Below are 23,627 nucleotides of genomic sequence, written 5' to 3'. Positions count from 1 at the left end.
TTTTTTTACGAGGTGAAGAATAAACCTATATACATATGAACATATATATAAAACACGTTTACATTTATTTTTTAAACTGACAATGAAGAGTGAGCAAGGAAGGGGGTGGGCAATAAGGGATACAATTTAAAACCTGGCTCAGGCCCCAGCCAGCCCAGTGTTACTTGTCACTAATTCCTTCTACATGGAACAGCTCTGAGGCCTTATCTTGCAACCAGCCATACTACATGGCCTGGGACTTTCTTAAAGTGTAAATTGCTGGGAGAGGGAAAACCTTGCGTGCTGTTGCCTGTTTGCGTGTGTGTGGAGGGGACTGACAGGACAGAACAGAGCAAGAGAGAGAGAATGAAAAGGAGAAAATAGGGGTGCAGAGAAACCTATGGGTGAAGAAATAAATGGCAGTTCATTGTAGGGGAAACATAGAGACTTGTGGTGATAAAAGAAGATAAAAGAAAGTGCTACAAAATGCAGAGAGGAAAAAGAGGTGATGGGGTAAATATGGAGATGTAGGCCAGGAAACATAAAAAAGTAATTGAGAGTTAGGGTAAATGGAGAGAGAGAAGGAATGTGCTATGGAGTGAAGAGGTACAATTAACAGAGAATAGTTCAAAAAGATCTGTGGCATGCAGAGAAGCAAGTGTATTATGGGGTACAGAGAGGAAAAGGAGGTTGGTAGAAAATGGGTTAAAAGAGCAAACAATGAAAAATGCATTGCTGTGGTAAATAGTGACGTGGCTCTCTTGAGTTGACAAAATATAAAACTGGCCCTCAGATTTATGTGAACTGTGCACCTTTGGCCTCCAGTGGCTGCTCTATTTTCTCCCTGTTTACCTGTCCTTTCTTTACAATGCACATACTTACTAAAGCAAACTGGTTCACTTGGACATAGAGGCTCTCCAGTTCTTCTTCAGACACAGCTCCACTCCCTCCTTTGCTTTTGCTTCCTCCTCCCTCGTCTTCCTGGCCTAGTTTTTTGTACGCCTGCAGATAGTGCCTCAACCACTGCAACTGGATCTCTTTGGAGGGGTACAGGCTATAATCCACATCATTCAGTCCTGGAGTGGAAGAAGGCAGTTGACAGAACATGAGATGAGGTAGGATGGGCAGTGAGGGCAACATGACAGATTCAGGATGGTTGAGAGCTGAGCCTTAAGCACATGATGGCAAGCTCAACGAGGTCACTGGGAGGCTTTTGATTGACTTTAAGGGTTGACTGCATCCTGTGGTTGAACTGGCTTGCCTAGTTCAAGTTGCACTGCTGTCAAAAAGTTGCAACTGTTATGGCTAAAATGGGAGAAAAAACATTTGGAGAAGGAAATGCTAACTCTCCTCATCATTGTGCTATGTCAACTGTGGGAGGCCCCTCCAGATGTTGCTGAACTACAACTCCCAGGGATGATGGGAATTGTAGTTCAGCAACATCTGGAGGGCCAAATGTTCCCCAGACCTGTGTTATGTCTTGGTGGAACTGGTCAGTCCTTGGTCCTTCATTTCCCTAATGCTTTCTCCTCCCATTGCTTGGCACAAACAGAGACTGATGCCTCATCTGTACTATAAATTTGAAGGAGTATTATACCACTTTAAAACAGTCATAGCTTCCCCCAAAGTATCCTGGGAACAGCTGTTTGTTAAGGGTATTGCGAGTTGTTAGGAAATCCTTCTTCCTCTCATATAGCTACAGTTCCTAGAGTGGTTTAACAATCAATCCCTCTTCCCAGGGAACTCTGAGAACGATAGCTCTCTGAGAGGAAAAGGGATCTCCTAACAACTCTCAATGCCCTTAACCAACTACAGTCCCCAAGATTCTTTGGGGGAAGGCATGACTGTTTAAAGCGGTATAGTACTGCTTTAAATGTGTAGTATCAATGGGGCCTGAGTTATAAGAGAGTGGCCTTTCCACCTGACTCATACTTGTGTAGCTCTGGAGAAATGCCATTAACTGAACCTTTTGCATCAGTTCTTGATTTATTATATATTTTTAGCCAGCAAATATACTTCCAAGGTGGGCTACAACACATCAACAAAATACAAGATTCCAGTTCCGCAATTTAAAATAGCAGCAAAACCATCAAGGGTATTAAAATAAGAGGAGCATGTTCTTATTGCCTCAGAATCTTATTGGTTCCTTCTGAACGTCTTCCTGTTTGACCCTGCTTAGCTTTTGTGATCCTCGTAGAAACAGAGCACAAGCTGAGGTGGGAGCTGACATAATTAGCCACACAATTATTTCCTGTATTATATAAAAGCTCAGTTAGTAGAGAATTAATATAGAGGCCTGGATAATTACATACAGGTCCTTCAAAAGGAGCTTGCTTCTAATCCGTCCTTTGAGCCAGAATTGGGCGGGGGGGGGGGGGGAGAGATAGAGGAGGAAAATAATCTTACAACAGCCTAGAATGACTCCAAAAAGTACCAATTTTGCCATACATTAATAAGGCTGTCCTTGTTTGTCAGCATTTTGCAATTTTTTGTTAAAAAAAGGAACGTAACTTTCTAAAATATAGATATCAGCATTATTCAAGACTAGATTCTATTCTTTCCAGAACTTGCTGGCAAAAAATATGGTGGCGGCAGCTGGTGTAGAGATGTGTACAGTAAACAGCTGCTGTTGTGGCAGAGTGGGAACCCAGGCAGGAGGGCATAAAAGGGTGGTGACTGGCAGATATATGGCTCCTCTCTGATCAGCAATGCCCTTTGCAGGCATGAGCTGCTGGCATTATTGCTTAATCCAGGATAAAACACAGAAGATAGGAAGCTTTCTGTCTATCTAGAGAACCTGTCCTGCCTATATGGGGACTGTCCTGGTGCCAATTTTGTTTATTTCTCCAACAGTCCTTCTGCAAGATAGTACAAATAATTTTTTTAAAAAAAGGTTTAAATAACTGGGTCCCAGTAATTCAATGTATTAGATGGGAAGTTAGACCTAAAGGGTTGTATTCAATGTAGCGCTAAGTCACTGGTCCGTCAGCACAAGGATTTCTCTTTGCACAACAAAGGCTACTTTCACACTGCATTTTATTCCATTATTCTGAAGACTTCTTACTCCGTAATTTGTGCATTCTATTTGATCTTTCACACAATGTACAAGCTGGTTCTGGAAATATTGTGGAATATAGTGCAAGTTTAATGCTAATTTTCATGATAAACAATACCAGAAATAATCCATTTGCAAGCCTGGGAACCTGGAAAATCATGGGAGTGTTTCGCTAGCTGCAGCTGCTCACGTGACAGGCATCCCAGCATGCAGTGCATTTCCGCCCTTTAGATACTTTTCTTTTCTGACAAAAATTGTAATGCCATAGGCGCAGGTAGCAGCAGCATTCCCCCCCCCCGTGTCTATATAACTAAAAATAAAAAAAAAGTCAGATGCTAAAGGGAGACTGGTTGCATGGTGATGGGATGAGATATTAGACTTCCTACACAATGGGGAACTACAGTGCACATGTGTATAACAGATGAGGGATGAACACAAACATTGTTCGTTGCAGTTGTGTGAAAAACATTTGCGCGAAATGCCAATATATCAGCTGAAAATGCTACTGCTCTTTAAATCGACAGATACTGTAGTATGAAAGGAATTTTAGAAATTGGGACAGAAGTACTACCATTTTAATCTGTTAAACTAACGCAATAAGCCCCATGTCGGAAAACAGCCAGAATGTTCTTCTCCTGCCCTCCCATCGTGTGCCCCCTAAATCTGTTCTGGGGTTTTCCCCTATCCTCTAGAGCAAATTTGGGGATTGGGGTGGGGAGAGGCCCATTGTGCTAGCGCTAGTGCAATCATTTAGTTGAATATCACCCTAAAGCATATGTGGTGAACCTTTGGCCCTCCAGATGTTGCTGAACATCCATCAGCCCTAGCAAGCATGGCCAATGATCAGGGATAATGGGAGTTGTAGTTCAGTAACATCTGGAGGGCCAAAGGTTTCCCACATCTGCCTGAAAGGAACAGAGATAGTGTGCATGTTGTTATGAAACTGGTATGAAAATAGATAGCATGGAAAAGGAAGAAACGTCTAGAACATGTAGACATTTTAGATAGATAGGGATTGCTATGTTGTGTAGATTCTTTTCTTGTTTTCTGGAGGGAAATTAATTGGATGACAGGCAGGCAGTTCCTTTTTATGTATAAACTGAATTAATTATTAGTGTTTAATAATATGTGCATAATAATGTGATTCTTTTCAAGTCAATTTTAAAAGATGATTTAGTTTATGTCTCTGAAGAGTGAGCCAAAAGGGATCTGAAGGACTATTTCCTGCTTCCAGGAAGAATGAGGAGGGTGGGGAAAGCCAGAGGGGAGTTTAACTCACCTGCAAATTCATTAAAATGATTCCCAATGTCGTATGCTTGATAGTTGTAACCAGTGTATTCATAATCTATGAACCGGACGTGACCTGGACAAACAAAGCCAGAAGTAGTTGGGAGTGGATTACAAAGCAGAGGGTCTGAGTCTTAAAGAAACAAGAGGACTTCTTTGGCATCTGTATTTGGACTGGAGGTTGTTTTTTGGGGGGGCGGGGGAATTAGGGTCCCAAGGGTTGTGTTTCAGCCAAAGCTCCTATCATCCAATGGAGACTAGTGTTAAAGGAATCTTCTGAATAGATAGTGATACCGGGAGCATAGGGTTGTATTCTGCTAAGTCCTACTCAGAGAAGATCTACTGAAATTTATTTATTTATTTATTTGTTTGTTTATTATTGCATTTATATACCGCCCCATAGCCTAAACTCTCTGGGCGGTTTACAACAATTAAGAACATTAAAAACAAGTATGCAAATTTAAACCATTAAAACCCATAAAAACCGATAAGCAAGTTAAAAACACGTTTTAACCCTTAACCCTTTTTTAAAGTTGTTGTTTTTTAAAAAATGTTTTTAACGCTATTTTGTTTTAATATATTTTAAGATCTGTTTTTATGATGTTTTAAAGTGTTTTTAGCGCTTTGTTTGCCACTCTGGGCTCCTGCTGGGAGGAAGGGCAGGATACAAATTAAATAATAAATAAAATAAATAAATAAAATAAAATGTTATTCAAATGCTGTCATTGATTTAATGAACTTAAGTTAGTCATGTCTATCAACTTCAATGGGTCTACCTTTAATAGAACTAGCATTTTGCAAAGCATTAAGGATTTATTATTATTTATTGCATTTATGAATCACTTCCTAGGAGGCATCTTGAAGCGATTTACAATGCAATAAAACATATATAAAATCATTACTTATATAAAAACAAAAAAATGCATATCGAACAATTAAAACAACAACAGTTACATATATAAAATCAATTTCAAATCCAATCCAGTACCAACTAGGATAACAATCTCCACTTAGAAGTCTTCTTGAAAGAGAGAAGTCTTCAATAAGCACCAAAAAGACAATAGAGATGGTGATATCTCTATTGATAGAGATGACTGATATATTATAGAAGGGGGTTCCAAAGGGTTGGTGCTATCACTTTAAAGGGCCAATTCTGACATCATGCAGAACAGAACTCCTGATGAGATGGCACTACAAGAGGCCCTCACCCAGATAATGCAGTGATTAGTTAGGTATGTCTGGGGTGAAATGATCATTTATGTATCTTGGTCCCAAGCTGTACAGGGCTTTGTACACCAGTACCAGCACCTTGAACTTAGCCTGGTAGCCAACTGGCAGCCAAAGTAATTCTTTCAGCATTGGTGTAATATGATAGCAATACTCTGCCTCAGTGAGCAGTCAAGACACCACATTTTGCACTAGCTGCAGCTTCCAGGTCAGCTTCAAGGGTTATCCCACAAGAGCATATTGCAGTGATCCAATCTGGAAGTTACCAGCACACGGACAACAGTGGTCAGGCTATCCTGCGATACTAAGGTAAAGCAACAAACCTTCTGCCTTGTTGTAGATGATGTTCTTGCTTAAAAGGTCATTATGGCAAAAGACTGTCGGAGACCGAAGCTGGGAGAGATGTTCTTTCATCCATCGGATCTCTTCTTCTAACACCTCTAGGCTGGGAATGTGCACTTCTTGATGGAGGCTTAGGAAGAAAGAGAAAAGGATGCCACTTGCAGAAGTTAAACTTTTTAGTGTGAGAGATGTACTGTATTTTCTAAAATTAGTAAGATTTTTAAGACACAGTTCACTTATTCTGGAGATTCTCCTAGGCTAGGAGTGGAGAACTTGTGGCCCTCCAGATTTTGTTGGACTTCACCTCCCATTGGCCTCAGTCAGTGTGGTTAATGGATCTGCTAGAATATGTAAATCTTCAAACCCCCATTCGACTAGTGTGAATCTTCCTTCCTTGGACAGACATCATTGAAAGTTTCTTAACCTTTAAACTACATTCCTAACATTTGATCTGTCTGAAGGATCAGATCATACTCAAAAGGACTCTTAAATGCCCTCACAGCTTCTGCATGAAATCAAAGGAGGTTCTCCTTGTAGAAACAGCACATTATTTTATGGGCTTTTATTATTTTATCAGCTCTGCCTTTTCCTTAGGGATTAATTATAGGCTAGTGGCATCTGAAAGTGAGGAAATCAGCCTCTGGATGTTTAGGGGCTCTTGGCTACCTCAACTTCATCTTGGTATATGTGACTACAAACACCAAAATGTATAATAACATTTGGAATTCAATGAAAGCCTACAGTGACCTCACACTGTGACCTGCATGTTGGCAAGACAGTATGCCTGAAAGACTCTAGGCTCATGTGCCTGCATCAGCAACAGTTGTTGATTTAAGATAATCACCCCTGAGTAAGCCATTTCAGGTGAAAGAGCAGAAAATGTTTTGGCATGCAGGAGGGACCATTTGAGGCTGCCCAAAGGAAATGGCTCTTTGGAGCTGTAGGAATTAGGAAAAAAAGCAGATCTGAGCAATCTTGAGTCTGAATGGGTTCAGCACATGCATTAAGAGTTACTATGGGGATTGGACTGCAGAGGTGGTTTATGATGTGTGGCAAACAGTACATTGGGAAGATGCAGACTAGCATAGTGGCAACCAAGTTTTCAAAACACAGGATTCATCTTTAATCCAAATTTGTAACATGGTTTTACTTTTATCTTGTATCTATGTTGTTTTACCTATTTATTTATTTATTAAGATCTCTCCTTGCTGTCGCCTTCTTTCTGTATCCAAAAGTTGGCTGTGGCACTGCTTGTGAACCCTCCCAAGTAGAGTCCCGATTCTGTTATAGACCAGCAGCTAACGCTAATGAATGAGTAAACGTTTATTATTTCGCTATTATTTGCAACCTATTTTCATGGATGGCTTTCAGTAATTACATACACTATTTCTATGAGCACATTTAGTGTATATCAGCAGGAATGGATGGCGCAGTGGGACGGTTTTTGTGTCACTGCTCTCCCAATAATGGCAGATGCCACTTACAGGAGGCAGGGGCTGGACAGGGTAGTGATGAGGTCACCGCGGCACAGGCACACCAGTGGAGCCAATTCAGCACTCCTGCCAATGTGCTCATACAGCCCAGTCTTGCTGCTACCTTGGCCCCTTCTGGTAAGCAACAGCAACACCACTGTTGGGAGGGCTATACTGCCCCACTGCGCCAGCGCTCTTGTATGTCAGACTGTGCTGTGCTTGGACCTCTTGCCCTTTCCTCCATCATCTACTGGGGGGATGTAGTATGGGACAGCTAGGAGTGATATTAGGCCAGATGAGTGGGAGCTTGTTTCTACGAAGCGGTGTAAACTATACTTAGCTATGAATAAATAATGCTCCAAATTTTTTTTGTATGTTTTAGGATGATTTGAGAACATGCAAGAATCAATTTTTATTTCTGAATAGAAAATGCTGAAAGTGAAGATAGTGCCAGATCTTCTCCTGTGTAATCCCTTGTCAAAATGGTAATATGTGTGACTATTTTAAAGAGGTGAATGCATGCAAAAATTTTGGTTGCTGTTCCAAAGTGTGAAACTCTTCTCTCTAAAACAGGTATATATTGTATTTTAACCTTTTCATGCTTGTCCATCTTGAAGTTTGTTCCTTCAGTTGTGACGTTTCAGTGGATAAGTCCAAGATCCAGTCTTTACTTTGCCACTCTGCTGTGTGTGTGTGTGCTTTTTTTTTAAATAGCTCTGATGAGTTCTCTTTTTCCATTTCATTGCTTGGTCAGATGTTTTGCATCCTATGCTTAAAATAACTACAACATAGTAGGCCAAAGCTACTTGATAATGAATGCCTCAGATTAATGTTTGATTGTTTTACCTGGAATTTGATGCTTTTCTGGAAAACTCTGTTTTCACGAAGTTAAAGTATCTGTACAATCTGTGCCATAGACAAGGCTTTGGGAGACTCCCATTGGTGTGAATCCTGTGCATGTTTGCCATTTCCTGGGCTACTAGCCTAAAATAAATCACAAAAGTAGAGTAGTTCAGTGGCCACAGCAAAACTTGTATCAAAAGCCACAGCTAAACATTCACTCTGAAAATTCAGCCTGGTATGTGAATTCAACTTCTCATATTTTGGTGTCTGACATATATATATGAATGAGAGTGCACTCCTGATGTTGCTATACTAAAACTTCCATCAGACCCGACCACTGGCCATTCTGGTTGAGGCTGATGGGAGCCGTAGTCTGCCAGACTGGGGAAGACTAGTCTAGTGACTTCTGGAAAACAAAACACTGGGTTGAATCCAGACTTAGTTATGCTCAGAACAGACCCACTAAAATAACTGGGGCTTAAGTTAGTCATGCCTACGTTAAGTCCCATTCATTTCCATGGGTCACCTCTGAGAATGACTAAATCTAGATCCAACCTGCTGCACCACACCACACGGCCACAGCAATAAGGATTTCACATTTTTTTGAAAAAGAAGGGCATCTGTCAAGTGCAGTGTAAGATCTGTAGTTTCATTCCTGGGGCAACTTTAACAACAGGTGTGTTTCACATACAACAATCCTCCTCTGGTTAAGACATCACAGGAATTCCACTGACTGCTTATTCCATTAATAAAATAGGCTGCTATCTCCAAGCCTAGATCGTGGGTTACTGAGGCTCTGAGCTGTTGGTTTATTGGCAAACTTGAGAGAGAAACCGCTGTTCAGTTAATTACTATACCACACACCTCTATATATGGGATCTGTATAGTGAAAAATCATACCTCTTATGGTCTGTAAACAATGTGAAATTGCCATCAATATGGCCCAAACCGACAACAATTTCCCTGATGCCTTCAGTCTTGTTTGCTTACCACTGGAGTTGCATTTCTTCTTAAACAGAGGCTAAGTGGGAGAGTCATCACTGGTTCCCAAAGCATGTGCTTCCCTAAATTTCTGACAGTTCTAAAACTACAGAAGTCTGATCACCTGCTGGCTACAAGACTTTGTTGAACATGGCAAGCAGGGGAAGCTCCCTGCTCTGCTGAATCTGGTGTAGCAGCAGCAGCAGCAGCACTCGTTGCCCACCCTTCACCCAGAGGTCCCAGGGTGGGTTACAATTACCTTAAAATACAGGTTAAAAGTGTTAAAACAATTAATAACCAGAATCACAAAATAGGGTGATTGCTAAAAATATATGTCTCCGGTTTCAAAGGCCATGGTAAAGAGGTGCATCTTCAGCATTCACCTAAAACTGTACAGTGAGGTTTCCAGATGCACCTCAGTAGGGAGGGAGTTCCACAACTTAGGGACTGCCGCAGAGAATGTCCTCTTGTGGGCCACCAGCCCCTGAGCTTCTGAGGGTGGTGGAACTACCAAAAGGGCCCCCTCTCCTGACCTCAACACCCAAGGGGCTGGAAAAAGGTGTTCCTAGCCACTGAGGCCACCCGACAATGTTGGATCCAGGAGCAACACCAAACTGCAACCTACTCCTTCCAGGGGAGTGCAACCCTGTCCAGAGCAGGCCATCTCTCCACCACCTGGACATGAGAACTCTGGACACACAACACCTCTGTCTCTTCAGGATTCAGCCTCAATTTATTGGCCCACATACCTCCAGCATACCCTACTCAGCAAGATCTGCATGTTCCCTTCCACCATTCATTGATCAGCATATCCACACTGTGACAGATAAGTGAGAAAAACCAGGATGCTGATAATCATAGAGTGAATTTTTCTGTGATCCTCTCCTCTATCTGTGAGGTCAGCCAAAGGACACAGAAGCAATGATTCCTCTCTGGTCAAGGCTAATGTCAGATCTTGTGTTTGAACAACAGAAACACCCACCATTGACCACAGCTAGTCAGGTCAGTGTCCCTGAAATGCCCAGTGGAGGGAGTTTTGAAAGGCGGGTACAAACACCGAGTACTGATTGGGCAGAAGGAGATGTTGCTATTCTGTCTGAAGCAATGCTTTCCCCCCACCTGTTCTGATAATGCCCTCATTCATACAGCTGTCATCTGAATCCAGGCTTGTAGTTTAGCTCTCCCAGACAAATCACAAGCTGTAAACCTTAACAAGCCTTGGTTACAGATTGTGGCTTGCCTGGAAAGAACTAATCCACAAGCCCAGATTTGGATGATGCACTTAGCCAAACCATGGCTTAGCTCAGCAGAGCAAAGCAGCCCCAAATTCCTCTCCAGGAGCCTGCACATTTGTCCATTCACACTAAACCATGGTTCAGCTTAGCATTATGCGCAAACTGAGCTAATAATTCTTTACTATCCAAAAGTGTGTGGGAGTGGGATGCTTAGGATCATAGTCTTCAAATTGCTCTGCTCCCATTTAAGCTAATATTCTTCTAGCTAATGCCAACATGAGCTGCTGAGGCGGGAGCAATTGAGAACAAGAGGCTTCCCTTTGTTGGTGCATTAATGGTGGTGAGCTGATGGTACTTAACTTCTGCAAGGTATAATTTAGGAGCTTGCCTACACTAGAAAGGCTGGGCCAAAGGAGGAGTTTGGGGTTTTGTACATGCCTGTTCAGAGATTTAAACCCTTTTGGTAGCAAGTATGTGAAATCTGTGTGAGCTTCTTAGAGGCTACTGTGGGAACAACTAGATGACCCTTTGGTCTGATTAGGTAAAACTCTTCTTTTGTTCACAAAGTGTAGGAACTACTTGTGATGGAGAAATGTATACATCAAATAGAGGAAGAAATAGACCTGGTCATAAAGCTTCCTCACATGTACACTGAATGAGTGAGGACAGAGCAGGACCATGTGGGCTCACCATTTCCCTAACATTAGCCTCTCTGGCCAGTTAAGTGCCCATCCTAACTTAACATACCTTATCCTGCTAGTGCCACACTCTTTTTTTTATCAGTTAAAATTTAATTCCCATAAGGGCACATGTGCACAGGGCTACTTATCTAAGATTGGATGCACTCAAGTGAGGACATCTAGTCCCTAAGAGCAATGTGTGACATGGGCTCATGACATGGAGGCAAAGGAGGAGGTCAGCATTATTTGTAACAATCACACAGTGATGTTACTGAGCAGTTCTTTGATTCTGTATAATTCCCAGGCTATTTTTAGTTGGAGGTAGGTGGGAGGTAGTGCTCTGATCATGCTTTCACATTAGCATTACAGAGCCAAAGTGAATGCAGGAGAAATTCCTGTGCAGACCCTTGTTGACAGCTGTCAAAATTATTCATGTGTTTGGAGTTGGAAATACACAAACCCACCCACATTCCACACACACCTGAATATATTTGGCTGCCGTATATGTTCTGGTCCCAGCGCCTTCCCTGGCATGAACTCATAGCAATACCCATTTTCGAAGGTGCAGTAGAGACTGGGGGCACAGCAGTGGGCTTGAAGCACTTGGAAATTCCGCAGCTCATTAGCACGGTCCACAATCAGCTCTGTCTTCCTCCCATAGACCCGCACCAGGACTGCATCCTTCATGTTCTCATCTGTGAAGCAAGCCATGAGCTTGTTGGTGATGCCTTCAGTGAAGAGCTTGGTGGGGAATGAATAGACAGGGAATGGTTAGCTCAAGGAGTGCTGGTGCAGCCTTGTCGGTCTGTGGCAGCAAAAGACAACAAAGGTGTGGCACCGTAAAGGCTAAGAAATTTATTCTGGCATGATTTTTTGTGGACGAGGTTCCATTTTATTACAGCACCAAGTGTAATCCTTCACAATCCTGATGTCAAAAATGGCAACATCCAGAAACAAGTAGCAGAACATTTCAGAGTACTAGAATATTCTGTAACTAATCTTAAAATGTCCATTCTTGCATACAGAAACTTCAAAGGGTGACGCCAGCGTGCAACTGCTGAATTACAGTTCATCAGGAAATTCAATTCTATCACCTGTGGCTTGAATAAAGATTACAGGGTTTTATCACACTGCATGTGTTCATTAGCTTACCAATGCTTGTATGTCATTGTCACATGCCTTGCCAATTGTCTGTGCAACCACTTTGCTTTTACACAATTACCTCTGTCTGCTCTTTTTGCATTTCATTTTCCTCTGACTCCACCCCCCTCCTCCACCCCACCCTCCGATGAGAGTATATGTGCCTGCCAATTCACACATAAAACATATGACATAGTCCACAAAAGCTCATGTCATAATAAATGTGTTAATCTTTAAGGTGCCATAAGTCTCTTTGTTGGTACACAACCATAGTTGTTCAAGAGCTGGGGTGGGGATGAGGGAGGCACCATTTATTTAACAAACAGGAGAAGGGATTTTATTGCAAACTATACATGTTTTTTTTTAAAGAAGATTTTTAAAGAAGAAATGTCCCCACTTCAACTCACCATGCTTTAAGAAGATGCTCAGAGGAAATCTTATGTATAAATTACATAAATAAAATTGTGATCGCTGTCCCTAGGCCTAGAAAAACACTGGCCAGTAAGTTGCTGTACCAATTAACAATGTGTTGTTAGGGGGCTGAACATGTTGACCTTCCATCTTTGAAAACAGGTTCTCCCTCCAAGGTTCAGCTGGGCTGCATCCATGAAAGTTACCACCATCTCATTCTCCTTTAGCATGACAAAGTCAAGACCTATAGAAAAGCAGGTGTACAGCCCTTTCAACCTGCATAGGCAATAGGATGCACACAGCACCTTCTGTGGCTCTCTGGAAGTTGCAATGGCAAGGGAGAATGTAACTGCGTTTCATATAACTAAGAAGTTTCCACAAGAGAACAGGGCAGAATTGCTGCTGGACAAAGTTATCTGTGTCTGTGTGCCACGGTGCATGAGTGCCATCACTGTTGTACTCACATCCTGCTTGCGGCCTTCCCATAGGCATCTGGTTGGCTATTGTGAGAGTAGGACGCTGGACTACATGGGTCTTTGGCCTGATCCAGCAGGGCTCTTCTCATGTTCCTATTACCTCCTTCACCTTCATTGCCAGGGCCACTGCTAGAGCCGTAAAGCATAAAGTTTTATAAACAGACCTGTGCAGCTGTTTAAAATGTTTTGATTAGCCAATCATTTTAATGATTACTTCGTTCTGTTTTTAATGGTTTTTCTATTTTATTGTATACACGTTGTACACCACCCTGATATTTTATGAGCGGATGGTATATAAATACTTTTATAAAGAAAAAAGCAAGCATGAGAAACCTGTGGTCCTCCAGATGTTGCCTTGCTGCCTGAGACTGATGGGAACTGGGAGTCCAACAGCGACTGTGGAACCACAGATTCTCCATCCCTGCCATACAAGGATCAGATTGCAGCACTTAGTAATCAATATTCAACAGGGCATTCCTTGGCTGCAGACTCGGTGGTGGAGTGGCTGCAGTTCAAGACTGCTTCAGACACAATGCTTTTGCTACCTAGTAGAGTACTGTATCTAGTATTCCAGTTCGTGACCTTAGGCAAGCCATGATCTTGCAGCCTCAGTCTATCATCTGCAATATGGGAATAATACAGGCCTATCTTACAGGGTTGTAATGATTACAAAGATCATGAATATAAAACTCCTTTATTACTCTGCTGTGCTATATAAATGCCAAGTATTATTACCATTTATCATCATTATCATCATTGTTTTCTTCTAGGTGTAGGAAAACAGCATATGCCCCATGATTTGTGCAGGTCAGCACATGTATAGTTTGCAATAAGCACATGGAAGGAATCTGTAATTCTCAGCTTCGTACAGGAAAAAATGTAACACGTAGTGCAAGTGATGGGGCAAAACCAGGGCCAGCTCCAAAGGACAGCCAGGTGGGGCCCTGACTGAGGGCCCCGTGGCCCACAGGTGCCCCTGAAGGCCCCTCGTTATGGTGGTGGGGTAGAGCTCCCCTTCCGTGGCAGGCTCCCTGCTGCGGATCGCAGAGAGGAAACTGCCCGCCCGCTCACCTGCACGCACGCCCACACGCCCGCTTGCTCACTCACTCGCTCACTCACCAGTCCAAGGGCCCCTCGTTATGGTGGGGGAGTAGCACTCCCCTTCCACTGAAGATCACAGGGAGGGAGCTGCCCGCCCGCTTGCCAGCCAGTCCCCGCCTGCTCGCTCTCCCCAGAGCCCGGCTGCTCGCCGTCCACCCCTGCCCCCTCCCTCACTTGCCCTGCCCCCACCTGCTCACTCGCTCACCCTCTCCCCCGCTTGCTCACCCTCCCCCCACCCCTGCTCACTCGCTCACCCGCCGTCCCACTCTCCCTGCCCGCTCGCCCTCTCCCCACCTGCTCGCCCTCTCCCCTGCTCGTTCACCCCTCCATTCACTCACTTGTCCGCCCCCTCGCCGCCTGACCTCCCGCTTCTCCACCCATCTGGTAGGTAGGTGGGGCATGCATGCAAGTGGGTGCCAGGGCCCAGGTCAGGCTGGTGCCCAAGGGCCCCGGCATACCTGGGGCCGGCCCTGGGTGAAACCAACCTCTCAACATAGCTGTTGCTGCTTTTTACCTGGATACGGCTTGGATGGGGATGGGGTAGAGCAGCAGCGAGGCCAGAACCATGCAGGTGCACAAGCAGGACTGCTGCCAATCCAGCAACTGGGTGGCCCTGATCTTGCTGCTGCCCACCCCATCCTGGTAAGCAATAGTGATGTCGATGTCAGGAAGACAACTCCACCCCTCCCCACATGCCACTTCTGCATCCATGTGTTTCCCCAGTTCAAAAGTTTCCCCTGTATCTCTTGATTATTTTCCCACAATTGTGTACATGTAATCCTCAGGCTACGGGTAAATAAAATAAAATTTAAAAAGATCCAAGTACAAATTTCCAAAGTGCTTGTTTCCTGAGACTGCCGTATTTCCTAAGATTCCACTATTTAAGCATATGCACCTCCAATAACCTTCACAATAAGAAATAAAATGTAATGCAAAAGAAGCTGGCAAAATTGTTGCCCAATATGGGTAGACACAGCAGTAAGAAGATGATCAAAGCTGGAAACCATGGGAATATATGCCTCAGGACAACTCATTTACACCATTCATTAGTATGTATCTTCTGGGATTGTGCCCTGGCAACCAGCACAGTGTAGTGGTTAGAGTGTAGAACTAGAACCAGGAAGACCAAGGTTCAAATCCCCACTCAGCCACACAGCTCACTGTGTGACCCTGGGCCCTTCTCTCTCTCTTTCTCTGAGCTTCACCAACCTTACAGGATTGTTGTGAGGATAAAACAGGGGAGAGGAAGGATCATATATGCCGCCCTGAGCTACTTAGAGAAAGGTGACATAAAAATAAAATAAAGAAATCAGGTTTGGGGGCTGAGGCATAGTAAGCTCAGGCTCAAATGGAGGAGGTTTGAGATGTGAACTCTTTCAAATAAAGAGTCTAACATAGTTTTTAGTATGCATGAGGGTCAGCAGAGGAGCAGCTAAAAGAAAAGGGGAGAAATGGGATGATGTTACATGTTTTAGCAGAGTTGTAATACCAGCTAGATGAAAGGATTGGTGTTAGGATATCGCTTGATTAGCTCTTGTCCCCTGTTGATGACAGCAATGATGCAAATTAATTCTAATATTAGAACTGTGTGGATCAAAAAAATTGAAAAACTAGGTTCAAAAGATTTGTAATCTAATCTGGGTTTAGAAGGCACCAAGGCTTACTGCATCTGGGCAGCATTTTAGATTACGCTCATGTGCTGGGAAGGGGAAAGCCATCAGTAAAAGGGCCAGTTTTCATAGCCACTCTGCATGTGCCCAGTCACTTTCCCCCTGACCTAGACACTGCATCCTGCCATGAGTACATATTGGAACTATGCATGCCACTGTTCACCCTGTATTAGGGAGACAGATGCAAGCGCACCACTATGCTCATAAAAAATTGTTTTAAACCACCTTTGGGATACAAGCTCTGTGAAATCAGGGTGAGAATGAAACACTGTGCAATGTTTAAAAAGTGCCTATGTTGCCTGAAGTGGGGAGAGCATTACTGCAGGACAGCCTTACCCCAACCTGCTGCCTTTCAGGTGTTTTGGACAACAATTCCCATCAGCCCCAGTCAGCTTGGCTAGGGATGACAGGAGCCATAGTTCAAAATATCTGAAGGTCAGCAGGTTGGGGGAAACTGCTGTAGGGAGTGAGTAGAGGAAAAATCATGTGTATGTACACTTGATGGTTTGTACTAGCAATAGTTAACCACACGTTTTTGCATGGAATGCCCCTGAGCTGTATTTCTCTGAAGCATCAAAAGCTATCAGTCAGCACTCACCTGGAGTGCTCCACCTGGCCCTGCCCTCTCTGCCTCTGGATCGTGAAAAGAATGGGAGGGAATAAAAAGTGTGCAGCCAGGCAATGGACCACTCAACTGCTTTGCTTTTTTTTTAATTAAAAAAATGTAAAGCAGTATAAAAATGCTTTTGATAAATAAGCTTCCAGCACTCAGGGGACTGTGATGGGATGAGAGTTCATGCAAACAGTCACAGTGACTTAATGGGATCTGAGGCTTTTGTAGAGGGTGGCTATATTACTTAAGAGCAATGTCAGAGGGGGTAGAAGCAGCCCCAGTGTAATTGTATTTCATTTATTTTTAAGATAAGTCACCTTGGAGATCTTTCTAGGTGGTATTCAATGCTAGTCCTACTCAGAGTAGACCCACAGAAATGAATAGATATGACTAATTTAGGGTCATTAATTTCCATGGGTCTACTCAGAGTAGGACTTTGTTGACTACAACCCCCTGATTTGAAAGGCGGGGAATAGATTAATGTGGAGGAGTTCTTGACAGCAGTGCACATGCCTTCCCTAATTCAGAGAAGATTCTCTGAATTAAGGCAACAAGTTTGGGGTTGAACAACAGTAATAACAATGAAAACTTAGGACCCAAAGACATAAACAAGCAGTGAGACAAGTGGCACTGGAATCCCAGATCAATGGAGATGTCTCTGACAAGGACACGTTGGTCATTGCTTTGATGGCTCGTTACAGATGGACAGAGGGTTTTGTTCTGTCTTCCTCACTTGGCTGCCTGCCTCAGCATATGGAATTCTCCCTTTTCCCAGGCTTAAAAAACAAGCTTTCAGATTTTCATGCCCACTCTGTCTCTGTGGTCCTCATACATCTCTACCAGGACAGCATTAGTTGCTCAGGCATTTCTCTAGGCAAGCTTGGTTACAATCCCATCCACCTGGCATTTGCTCAGGGAAAGGCAAGCCCAGCATCAGTATCTGGTCCCAGCGTCCCTTTAAAAAGCAATTCTGGCCTGGTACTTTGAGCCGAGTCTAGACGCTATAATAATTTCCTGCAAAATGGCCTCAATATTGCAGCAGTCCAGAGCATTTTGGGAAATTAAAATAACTGCCCAGAGCTCTGCTTGGAGGACCAGTGCTGCTTTCTGCTATCATGTAGAAGCTCTCAGGTTCAGTCCTTGGTATCTGCAGGTGGAGCTGGAAACATCCTCTGTCTTAAACTCTGGAGAGCTGCTGCCAGTCTGCATAGACAATACTGAGCTAGATGGATCAATGGCCTGACTCAGTATAAGGCAGCTTCCTATGTCATATGTCTGGATACCTCTGAACATCATTTGCTGGCACTGCTGCACCACCACCAAAGTAAACCTGCCAAGGCCCTCTGAAGGAGGACAGAGTCCACCAGAAGGCACTTTGCCTACCCAACCCCCTCAAACCTGGAGCCAGCCTTGGGGAAGGCCGGCCATTGCCAAGTGCCAGAGCACATACTGCACCAAAATGCCTGTACAAAGGGCATAATGTTGGACTGATAGCATCTTCAGCAAATCCTAGAAGCATTAGCTCTGGCATTAGTGAAGGCTGCCTACATTTTGAGGACAACACAGAAGTGACAGTCCCAAAGCACAGGGATCAGAGTTTAAGGAGAGCCAGGCTCATCAAGATTTAACCTGTTTTGACTGAGGACTGACTGAGCCCAGGCAGGCAGCCACACAATATATGTACATGCTGTCTGTGTATTTGCCACACTCCGGTATGACCAAGACCTAAGTAAGTCCCCAGACAGGAGAAGAAAACTGGGCCAAGTTGGGAAGAGCTAAACTCTGCCGATCATCTGAAACGGGTGGAGATCCTGTGGCCTTCCAGATGTTGTTGGACTATAACTCCCATCAGCCCCAGCCAGCAAAAGGTCTAGAGGGCCACAGGTTCCGGACCTCTCATCTAGAATTTGGACAGCAATGCCAGCTCACCCTTTAAAAAAGAGTCAGGTGGGGGGAAAAGAAGGTAGTAGTTCCTTGGTAGAAGAATGCTTCAAACAGTTCCCTTTGCATACACTTTTACAATTGTACTTCTGTGATATCCCAGTATTGATGACCTGAACGTTGGCTGTTTCAAATTGGTTTTTTGGTTTTTTGGCTACAAAGTTTTTTTGGGGGTTTTCCTACAGGCCTTAATAGGATTACTTCTATTTATCCCACCTCCCGCCACTTCCCTTGCATTCCATGACAAGAATTTTAGCAGCTTAGCTGTCAATCCTCAATTGCCCTGTGTAAATATTATTTGCTTCATTGTGCAGCCCACACCCTTTCCAAAATCGTTCAGCGCTTTCAGGGTCTTCCCTGGGGATATCAGTCTCCCAGTTAAATATTTGCCAGCAGGTTCCTTTCTGCCTTATGTCCCATTATGTTTGCAGCGGCAGCCCACTGCTAAACTCTCTGCTGTTAATAAAATCAGCCCTGTTATAGAAATGATCTAAGTAGTTGGGCCACAAGTTGTGTCATGCCAATTACAATCTCATATCCAGTAACTTCTGCAGTCTTTAAAATCTGTGTTTTCCATTTTCAAAACAAACAAAAAAGAGAAAGTATGTTCTGAGCACTCATAATCATGCAGAAAATACATAGCCATTTCCCACTATGTTTTCAGAAACTAATAATGCACCTTGTACAACTCTCACTAGTTAGAGATTGCACTCCATAAATAATAACCACCCATGAGACTAGTTCCTCTTGGAATTTCCATATGCCTGTCTTTGCCTCTGTAACTGTTCCCATGTCCTACTGTAACTACTTAGCCTAGGAATGTGCAGCTGAAGTAACTGCATGTTGCTCCCAAGAGTGGGCTGAAACCTTGTGGGCAAACTTCTGTGGGCTCAAAGTCCCTGGGGGCAAGGCAAGAAAAAAAAAGCTGGCGGAGCAATGATTTCTGCTCTTAGCTTTGTACACACACACACTTCCATCCTACATCCAGGCCAGCAAGGGACATAGTCTGGGTGTGACAAGGAGAGAGAATCCCAGGATCTGGATGTTTTATACATATACAAGTGATGTCAAGCTGTAGGCACAGGGCTCAAATTATGGAGGAAAAGACAATATGGGGGGGGGGAGGGCTTAATTAAATCTTCCATCTTCATTCTCTAACTTTAGCCCGAGTATGGCTCCATTGTGGCTTTCCAAAGCAGTTGAAAAGGTATTATCACATAAGGATTAAGAAGGTTGGGCCCCTCTGTCGTTCCCCCCTCCCTGTAAATTGAACACTGCTTAGGCAATTATATAATAGACAGACAGAATCTCTGCCCCAGAGAGCTTACAGCTTAGTTTTTAGCATCTTCTTTCCTGGCTGTCTGCAGATGACCTTTACCATTCATTTTCACACTGCTTTTTCTGTTTGATTATACTTGACAAATTATAAATTTGTAATGATCCTTCTGTCACTGAGTCCCCACGCTTCCTGGGAATCTGTTTGCCGAGGGCACCCAGCCAAACTGGGCATGCAAACAAACATAACCAATCTCCTCCTTTCAGACCCACATGATCATATTCATGCAGGATTTGGGGGAACATTCCCCCCAAAGGCGACACGTATTTCAAGTTACTTTTTTAAAGGGTGCATAGGGAAGAAGGTGGCCTCCACAGATACCTTCTGGCAATTTATGGATGTAACTTGTGCTCATTCTGCTCTTTTACCAGCATTGAATTATTAATAATGTTTTAGGATACAATCCAACCCCTCCCTCCCTCAGTGCCAGGCTGGGCGGGGCAGGGGGTTGGATTGAGTGGAGGCATCCCTCTGCCTGCTTCTGCTGGCTCAGTGCTGGCCACCACCGACAGAGTCATGCTTGTGTCACTCTGCTGGTGCTGACCCCCACTTTCTGCCCACTGAACAGTGGAGGGGGGGAAAGCCTGCCGGCAGCATTCCTGCCAGTGAAGCCCAATGGACAGCTCTGAAATGGGGCATTCCAAGGGAAGGGTGGGGCTGAGCCAGCCCAGGATCTACTGGATTGCAAGATGCCCTCACAGGCGGTTCTGCCTGGCATAGGGCCCGATCCAGGCCAGATTGATGCACCAGCCTGCCTTCTGCTGTCACCACCATGAGCAGCTGGGCTGCGGATGCACTGATAGTCCTGCCACTCTGCAAAGTCTAGGTGGCAGTAACAAGTATGAATTTGTCTGTCAATGGCATCTTGATGAATTTTCTTTTTATTGTTATTTATTTATTTGCTTACTACATTTATATCAAAACTTTCCTCCAAGGAGCTCAAGGCAGCATTGATAGCTTCTCCCAGCTCCATTTTATCATCACAATAACCCTGTGAGGGAGACTAAGCTGAGCTTCAGTGACTGGCTGAAGGTCATCCAGGTAGGGATTTGAAGCCTGCTATCCCTGATCTTAGTCCAACCTTCTAACCACTACACCACACTAGATCTCACTTTTCTGCTTTACTCTTGGGCAGAAACAGCTTGGCAGAGAGCGTCATTTCAAAATCAGCATCCTCTTTGCTCCCTTACTCCACATAAAGGAATACTGCATAGCTGCTAATTTTCTTCTTGGCATGAAAGCAAAGCAAAGAGGAACCGTGGTTCTTTATGCCTCAGTGAAGTGAGGGGTGCAACCATTACGTTCAACATCACTTCAGGAGTATGGGAATAAACTACTGTTCTTTTGAACAGACAGGTGTAAATGCACTTTGAAGTTTGTAAGCACCATGCCTAAAAGATTGAGGGATGATCAAAGCCATTGTGAAAGTACTCCAGATAACCCAAAGCATGATCTGAGTGGGACATTGCTCTGCTTCTTGATGTGTCAAGTGAACTGAGCACAGCTTTCCCACTTTAACTAGGGCAGGTTGCCCAGGATCCCAGGGATCCAACATGCAGCGTGGCTGAAGTTTCTAGGCTCACGTGAACAAAGTTGCACTCATTGACATGGTGCAAGAATGTGCCATGAAATCCTTTGAGCCGAGGACTGACTGTGTGTTCCACTGTGAACAAATCGAGTGGGCAGGCTGTCATCCCAGTGTGCACAGTTGATCACTGTTATGGTATAAACAGGAATGAAAAAGTAAATATATTTTCTTGATGGAAAAGACAACCCTACAGAACCAGTGCATGGCTCCCTATGGACATTTACAACCAGCTCCGTTCCCTTTACATTACAATAAGGGTTGATGTGAACTAAAACAGGACTCCTCTAAGAACTGTACTCCCTACAGACTCTCCCTTTTTGGGATCTGAGAGCAGTTAATGTTATTGTACTGATGTGTCATTTTGTGCTATTTTGCTTATTTTGTACGTTGCCCAGAGTGACTGGTTAGCCAGCCAGACGGGTGACTAAGAAATCCAATAAATAAATAATAAATAATAAAAATAATAATTAAAGGGCCTGACGGTATGGCACCCCCTTGGAATCTTGCTTCCATGCTTGAGTGCTTTTGGAAGGACAGAAAGGGGTGCTTCAGAAAAGATGGTAGGGTATGGCACAGAGTTTCACGCACCAATATCACTCCTTGCTTTGTGTGTGTGTGGGGGGGGGTTGAGGAACAACTGCTCCAGCCACGGACAACTTGTTGTTCCTTGTTACTGCCATGTAGGCAGATGGGTAGATCAACACAGCTTGTGCGCACAGACTGTGCATGCTTTGCAGGAATAGTGCATCCTAGACTGAAAACTGAGTGCACCCCAAACTTGAAGATAAGCCAATGGAGCCACACTTTAAGATTAATGGAGGGGGGGGGAGAGAGGGATGTTTATGCCATTTCTGATTTAGAGATGCGAAAACTGAAATTACTTGGCCTGGCTAGACACAGACAGTGACTGCCTAATCCCTCTGCTCCAAACACTGGATCACACTGCCTTGTGCATGAATTCCTTACTAAGTGGTCTTCATGCTTAAAAGAAGAAAGCAACTATCTGCACGCATAAGTGTCATCTATTCACTTGTGAATCAATCCCTTTTAACCATTCAGAGCATTTTGAGGGGTGGGATAGCATAGGAAGTTTCATGGTGTTAAGAAACCAGGAGGGATAGAATACTCAAAATTGCAGCCTTGTGATCCATGTGGATTAATTGCTTAGTTTGGTACTCCAAACTATTGGTATAAATTCTAATTCCTGTTTGACTTAGAACCATGCAGAGAAAGGGTGGGAAAGATCCATCCTTTTACCACACTGATATATCTTAAGGTGCTATGGGGAGTGGCAACCAACCTCCATGAAATGGTATTGTGCCCACAGAGATTAAGGGAAGGCATTCATAATGTTGGGTCCATCGTAATACCGAACGGTTCTCGTCCCAGCATCAAAAGGAATCTAGACTTGTTGCATGTGCTAAAATTAAGACTGGGAGGTGAACTGCACTTCCTGCCAGTCCTCCCCCCATGCCCCTCCTGATGGATTCCCTTTGATTTCCCTACAAACCCAAGATTCTCATCCCAGCTAGCGAGAGGAGAGTGTTTTTGCAACAGCCTGCAAGAAAACTCTGTGCTCTTGTGTTTGTACCTTGGTTTTAACTCGCTCGGTCTCCCATTGTGGTCTCAGCTTTCGGATCAGCTGCAGAGCCCCCGGCAGAACGTTGGTCTCATCCACTGCAATGCTGACACGCTGGATGGCAGGGTAGCTGGCGGAGACGCGCTGATTCTCCTCCTCTTCTTCCTCCATGCCCCATAGGCGGTCTGGCCACAATGCTGCTCGCTTCAGGTGCGGGACAGAGTTAGGGAAACGGAAGGAAGGGAAGAGCAGCCTTCGCCAGCAACTCCACCCCCTCAGCAACTGGAGGCTTGAGAGGTAGCCCATGTGGAGGGGCTGGAAAGGGGCTGGGAGGGGAGGAGCCAGCCCCGATCGGAATCCATGAGTCACTCTGCCATCCCCTCCTTCCCCCCTACCAGACGGATCTCATTGGAACATCCAGCACGGCCCAGATTGTGATGTCAGAAGGAGGGAAGCATTCGCAAGGCCACTGTAGCCAAGAGACCAGCCTAGCCTAGGAGGACTGGAATTGCTATGGCAAGGGAAGAGGAGCCAGACGCCAAGGATGCTGCTGTCATCCAGCCAGGTGAGGTGTCAGGTGCTGCTCCAGGTTCTGTTGACAGCAGCAGCGAACAGACAGCCCGTGTTGGAGATTCGAAGTAAACGCAGCGCTAGCTCTGCTCCCTATGGAG

The 23,627-nt window shown here is 44.3% G+C and overlaps 1 protein-coding gene across 1 annotated transcript in view; it reads right to left on the bottom strand.

Moving 5' to 3' along the window:
- The window catches only part of ETNK2 (ethanolamine kinase 2), a 33,905-nt gene extending 10,658 nt beyond the window's left edge, over nt 1–23,247 (bottom strand). Inside the window, exons 1-6 of the mRNA XM_061632216.1 lie at nt 22,969–23,247; nt 11,583–11,842; nt 8,209–8,346; nt 5,872–6,020; nt 4,314–4,397; nt 862–1,055 (exon numbers count right to left, since the gene is read on the bottom strand). Coding sequence (XP_061488200.1) covers nt 862–1,055; nt 4,314–4,397; nt 5,872–6,020; nt 8,209–8,346; nt 11,583–11,842; nt 22,969–23,127 — 984 coding nt within the window. The 5' untranslated portion in view covers nt 23,128–23,247. The remainder of the gene's footprint in view (nt 1–861; nt 1,056–4,313; nt 4,398–5,871; nt 6,021–8,208; nt 8,347–11,582; nt 11,843–22,968) is intronic.
- Between the last annotated feature and the right edge of the window lie 380 nt (nt 23,248–23,627).

This window comes from Rhineura floridana, chromosome 6, assembly GCF_030035675.1.
Source record: "Rhineura floridana isolate rRhiFlo1 chromosome 6, rRhiFlo1.hap2, whole genome shotgun sequence".
Taxonomy (NCBI): Eukaryota; Metazoa; Chordata; class Lepidosauria; order Squamata; family Rhineuridae; genus Rhineura; species Rhineura floridana.
The sequence above is the reverse complement of the archived record's forward strand: the minus strand, read 5'-3'. Positions and strand labels throughout refer to the sequence as shown.